The sequence below is a fragment of the Oryx dammah genome, unplaced genomic scaffold (assembly GCF_014754425.2).
Source record: "Oryx dammah isolate SB20612 unplaced genomic scaffold, SCBI_Odam_1.1 HiC_scaffold_24, whole genome shotgun sequence".
NCBI lineage: Eukaryota > Metazoa > Chordata > Mammalia > Artiodactyla > Bovidae > Oryx > Oryx dammah.
The window spans coordinates 19,325,839-19,332,099 of NW_024070208.1; the positions used below are offsets into that span (position 1 = coordinate 19,325,839).

The following is a 6,261-nucleotide window of genomic DNA, read 5'->3' on the forward strand; positions in this document are numbered from 1 at the left end:
ATTGAACTGTGGATTCTAATGATCTCTGAGAAAGGGAGTAGTGATTAGGGGGTTGAACTTAGGAACTACACCTTGTAGATTTTTATATTGTTTGACTCTCATACAGAAGAATATATCCATCATCACTTATGTAATGCTTTTTAATAAAAAGAAGAAAATCGAAAAACACTTTGCTGCTTGCTGCCCAGAGTGACAGGAAGTCATCTGGGAAATGGAGAAGCCTCAAGTGCTGATTGGAGTTTCTGAGAAGTGACCTTCCACATTCCTTCCTAATCAAGTGATTTTTTTCCTGCCAACTAAAAATACACTCTCCAGTTCAGGAAATGTGGCTGATTGAATAGCAGCTGCTGCCAACGACCTACTTTGCATATTAAAACAACCTTAGAAGAAAAGTGGCAAAACCTCCCTGTCATCAGTTCCTGTTTGGACCAAGGCTGAAGCTCATCACACAGCGTCTCTCTTGGCCTCCACATTAGCCTTCCTGTGTATTTTCACAAGGCAGCCTCTGGCCACTATATCTTTCCCCCTTCAGCGTCAGGAAACTTCCTGCAAATGTTGTAAAAGCAGAAGCTGAAGGAGTTTGAGTGCAAAGCTAACATTCTTCGGATCTTTCTCACAGTTTCAAAAAGCATATCACCCACTGCTGTTTCCTTTTCCTGTGTGTTTTTTAAGTGACAAAGATCCACTGCCAAGATACTATTTCTGTTCAGAGCCAGCGAGAGAGAGCAAAGAGAGACAGGCACAAAAATTTCCCCCAGCTCCACCATGGTGGAAGGTTGGTGTTTTCAGTAAAATGGAAACTAGAAAGATGGAAAAGGTCTGGAAGATGAGCTGTGCTGTAAATGTAAAACACAAGTCAGCCAAAGTGATAATAACTCAAAGTACAATTTGTAATACTAAATACAGACATTTAAAGAGTCTACAATATTATACTCTATATCTAATTTTATTACGTGATATCCTAGTCTCCATAAGCATGAGTAATGTTGACCTCTCCCATTCATAAAGCATGCAGGTACATTTTGAAAGATTTACTTTTTTTAATTGGGGAAATCTTTGGCGGTCCAGTGGTTAGGATGCTTTCACTCCCAAGGGCCCGGATTTGATCCCTGGTCAGGAAACCAAGATTCCACATGCTGAGCAGTAAAGCCAAAAAAAAGAACAAACAAAAAAACCTGATAGACCACACAGAGCACTGCTCATAGCTGCTCAATAAAGTGTTGCATTGAACCTGTTCTGTGGCAGCCGGGATGGGAGAGGAATGTGGGGGAGAATGGATACATGTATATATGTGGCTGAGTTCCTTTGCTGTCTACCTGAAACTATCACAACATTGTTAACCACCTACATGCCAGTGTAAAATAAAAAGTTTAAAAAAATCGCATCATATTTACAGAATATTAGAGCAGAATGAAATTTAGAGATGACCTATCCTACCTTTTTGGTTTACAGATTAGAAAACGGGTTCAGAAAGGTTAAATAACTGACCCAAGGCAACACAGATAAGAAGCAGCAGATCTGGGCCTCGAATTCAGATCTCTAGTTCGTCAATCTGCCTTCTTCCTACTATATGATGTTGCCTCACGACTCCAGGCTCACTCTTCTGCTCTCTCTCATTTGCTAGACAGCAAGCAAGAATTACTGCAGCATTTCCTCTGATTTCTTATCTTTGGACTTGACAACCAAGCTACCTAAGCAACCAAGTATGAACACTTGGGACATCTCCCCCGCCCCCACACACACAGGCACACTGTTAATTCTCGTTAAGGACAATCTTGGAAGAAAGCATGTGCTGTAAGAAGACAACCTTCTACCATGGAATGCTGGGGAAATACAGTAGACGCTGCTGGTCACCGAACACTATTCTCACTTCCTTCTTGCTTAGAATAGTGCAACTTTATTCAGCTATTGAGAAACAGAGACAGTATGTTCAGAGGTGAACTGTGCCTGGCCAAACCAAGTCATTTCATTCTCTCGGACAATGAGATATTAGAACTGACTGGGAGGCTTTGGGGGAGTATTTCCTTCCTGATAAACGGAAGGTGTGGTACCCCTTACCACACACACAGCCCATGCAAGACCACGGTAGCCACAACCACAGACTCACAAAAGAACAAAACAACAGTAACCTCAACAACACAGTGCTGCCTAGGTTTCTGATTTTTCCCAGTTGCTTCCTCCTATTAAATATAGCAGCCTGATGGTATCAGTCATCACAATAAGATGCTTGCCATTTACAAAGCACTTCCTTGGTGAATAACACGATGTGATGAAAGAGAAAGAGATGAATTATAAACCTCGGCAAGATCATGAGCGAATTATTTATCCCGTCTGAGCCTGTTTCTTCATTGGTAAGATGAGAGAATCAAAACCCCCAGCTTGGTTCCTGACATTTTAATGAAAGAATGTGCCGGAAAGCGGAGTTGTCACCCATTATGAGAGCCAAGTCACTGACGCTCCAGATCCAAATCAGGATCTGCTACAGAAGCAAGGGCAAATTTCAAAACATCTGGCCAATGTTTTGAAAATTCTATTTTTCGGGGCCATCATTTCTACTGGGAAAAAATATAGTGACACTGTTCAGGAAAAAAAAATTAAGAAAGCTGCTTAATCGTCCTTAATTTTAACTACATTAACACAGCTTTATAATTTTTTTAATAAAATTTTAAACTTCTAATTTTAATATAGTAGTAGTAGTTCAGTCACTGAGTCATGTCTGACTTTTTGTGACCCTATGGACTGCAGCACACCAGGCTTCCCTGTCCGTCATCAACTCCGGGAGCTTGCTCAAACTCATTTATACATCTATACATATATATATGGTGGCTCAGATAGTAAAGAATCTGCCCCAATGCAGGAGACTTGGGTTTAACCCCTGGGTTAAACCTGGAGAAGGGAATGGCAACCCACTCCAGGATCCTTGCCTGGAGAATTCCATGAACAGAGGAGCCTGGTGGGCTACAGTCCATGGGGTTGCAAAGAGTCAGACACAACTAAATGACTAAACACTTTCACACTTTCACATAAAAGGTAAACCATAAAATTATATATCTATAATAATTATATATATAATTTTATATTATATATATTTAAAATATATTATATATATATATTGGTTTACTTTCAACACTTTAGACCTATTTTTTAAGACTGTTTTAATCCTACTTAGGCAGTTCTTAAGCACATATGGTTCCAAGAAAACGAAAGAATCTCCAGGCACCAGAAACACAGGGAGGCATGAGCTGAAAGAAAAGGTCCAGCTCTCAGCTTTCTGCTTGGAGGGGATCTGAGATCCCGAGAGGAAGAGCAGGAGAGAAGCAGCTGAACACGACCCGGTTCCGAGCCAGGCGCCCGCCCTCCTGCCTACGGAGTCTGAGCTGCAGAGACCTGGGAGCTGCGCCGAGGCTCCTAGGGCAGAGCTGAAGGGCAAAGGGCATCCTGGCTGCACCCAGGGTGCCATGCTCCGGGAGCCCCGGCGGCGCCGGGGGAGGAGCTCAGAGCCGGCCCCGCCCCCGCCCCCCAGGGGAAGGAAGCAGGAAAAGGGGAACCGGCCCCATCCTCTCACACTATACTAGCTTCTCAGGACCGAGAGCCGCTGCCCTGGGAGGACCACACAGACGGGCAGCCTCGGCCGCCGCCTAGGAACTCTGAGGTAATTGTCATTTTTACGCTTCTACCCCTGGCCTGAGGATTGAACAGAGGGCGTCTCAGTTTCCTCCACGGCGCAGCTGAAATCTATTCCTGGGCCTGAGATGTCCCTTCCCCTGTTCCAGCCAAGGTTTCCTGGGACTTAAGGTGGGGACAGGTCTTGGTCTTAACACTTGAGATTCTTCAAAAACGTGTGTAATGTTCTGGAGGTGATTTATGTCGGTAAGCCACTGGAGGAAACCACTTTGCTCTGACTGGTTCCTTTGCCTGCAGTCAGCAGGATTTATAAATAGGCGTGGTTAAAAGGGTGGCAGCCTGGTCCTGGGTGGGGCGGGGGGCGGGGTGGTTTCAAAGGCTGCAGAAGTCACCACCAGCCCCCTGCCCACTTCTCTCAGTGCACTGACCCCGAAATAACTTCCCCTTGGGGTTTAGGCTTCCAGGTGGACACCAGAGGCTCAAAGCCACGGACCAGCAAGAATCGAAGAGATCCTTCAGTCACTTCTACTCAACCAGGTTTGTCTAACAGAAGTGGGTTGTGCCTCCTTGCCTTAACTACCAAGGAATGGGAGCTGACATTCCATGTCTTCACGGGGAGACCATGGTCTCTTCTCTGCAGCAGGCACCCCTCCCCCCCGACCCCCAGAGATAGGTCAGCTGATGCTGACTCACACAGCCCTTCTTCCCTGCCCTTTCAAAGTCCAGACCTGGGTTTGAAAGCTGACACTGTGGACATTACCTTGGGTGTAGAAGCCCGTCTCCCATGGCCCACACAGATTTGCGTTCCTTCCGATGAGTGCACCTGGCCTTTCTCCCCCAGGGTCTGGCAGTGGCCCCCATGGGGTCTGTGAGTTCTCGAAGTCACACGGCGGAAGCCCAGGTGGTGATGATGGGCCTGGACTCGGCCGGCAAGACCACGCTCCTGTACAAACTGAAGGGCCACCAGCTGGTGGAGACCCTGCCCACCGTGGGTTTCAACGTGGAGCCCCTCGAGGCCCCCGGGCAGGCATGCCTCACCATCTGGGACGTTGGGGGGCAGAGCCCACTCAGGGCCAGCTGGAAGGACTACCTGGAGGGCACGGCCATCCTCGTGTTTGTGCTGGACAGCACAGACGACGCCCGCTTGCCCGAGGCAGTGGCTGAGCTCACGGAGGTCTTGGAGGACCCCCATCTGGATGGCGTCCCCCTCCTGGTGCTGGCCAACAAGCAGGAGGCACCCCACGCCCTGCCATTGCCCGATATCCAAGACAGGCTAGGCCTGCAGAGGTTCCCGGGGCTCTGCTGGGAGCTGCGGGCCTGCAGTGCCCTCACCGGTGAGGGGCTGCCTGAGGCCCTGGGGAGCCTGAGGCGTCTCCTGAGCTACCGCAGCCCCCCGAGTCTCTAGGTGAGTGCAGGGGGCGGCCGTAGGGAGACCTGAGAGCCTCAATCTCGGCAGAGCAGCCTGTCTTCTCTGCTCTTACAGACTGGAACACCAGCTAATCCTGGAGGGTTCTGTTTATTAAACAAGGAACCCTCCTAGGCTCAGACACAATATTTAAGTCTTGGGACTTATTGTCACTGGTGTTTGTGTTGCAAATCAGCTACTCTTGGAATAATGATACTCTAAGTGTTCCAGGTGGTTCAGCAGCAAAGCATCTGCCTGCAGTGCAGGAGACGTGGGTTTGATTCCTGGGTCGTGAAGATCCCCTGGAGAAGGGAGTGGCAGCCCACTCCAGTATTCTTGCCTGGAGAATCCCGTGGACAGAGGAGCCTGGCAGGCTACAAGTCCATGGGCTCGCAAGAGAATTGGACATGACTTACCGACTAAACAACAACAAAGAAAGAAAAATACCTCAACATAATTCGTTTAGTAACTCATCATTACCACGTGTGAACTGAGAAACTGTAATAACAGAACAAGTAGCTGCCGAATAATTAAGACCTAAATTCACAGAGGGAAAGAGGTTTCAAATCAGATCAGAATATCACACTTGGACGTGTTCACGATCTTATGAGTGATTGTCCTTAGTAGCCCCCTAAATCGCAAGCAGTCAGGGCCAGCAGGGTCAAGTCTGCTTCCAAAGGATCTCGGGTTAGAAGTTGGCTGGGGCACTCAGCCCTGGACAGAGACTGGGAGTTCCGACCTTCCAAAATCAATCACCTTCTCTGACCCTGACTAGTCATTCTTTGGAGGAGGGTATGACAACCCACTCCAGTATTCTTGCCTGGAGAATCCCACGGACAGAGGAGCCTGATGGGCTATAGTCCATAGGGTCGCAGAGAGTCAGACATGACTGAAGCGACTGAGCATGAATGCACGAATGCACCGCCCTTCTCCACCTTTTTGTTATCCTGTGCTGGTCTTTTTCCAGAACTCTTCATTGTTTTCTTTCTGTTTTCCTTTTCTTTCTTCTCCTTGTAGTGTATAGATTCCCTTAAAGATCAGATTAATCAGTTTCATTCATCCATTTATTCATTCACTTAATCAAAAATATGTTGAGCATGGAATTTGTGGCAAAGGGCAATGAGTTTTAGATATGAAGCGGGGCCTCCAGATGGGAGGCGTGAATTCTGAAGATAGGAAGAGCAGCAATGTACCTCTCGCTATTTACAGGGAAAGAGGAAGTTGAACATAGC

At 47.4% G+C, this 6,261-nt stretch overlaps 1 protein-coding gene across 1 annotated transcript; it reads left to right on the forward strand.

The window, feature by feature from the left end:
• Nucleotides 1-3,517: 3,517 nt before the first annotated feature.
• Nucleotides 3,518-5,178, forward strand: ARL11 (ADP ribosylation factor like GTPase 11). Its single transcript, XM_040266990.1, has 3 exons — nucleotides 3,518-3,652; nucleotides 4,081-4,161; nucleotides 4,466-5,178. The coding sequence occupies exon 3, from the start codon at nucleotides 4,484-4,486 to the stop codon at nucleotides 5,027-5,029; it is 546 nt and encodes a 181-aa protein (XP_040122924.1). The 5' UTR covers nucleotides 3,518-3,652; nucleotides 4,081-4,161; nucleotides 4,466-4,483; the 3' UTR covers nucleotides 5,030-5,178.
• Nucleotides 5,179-6,261: the final 1,083 nt, after the last annotated feature.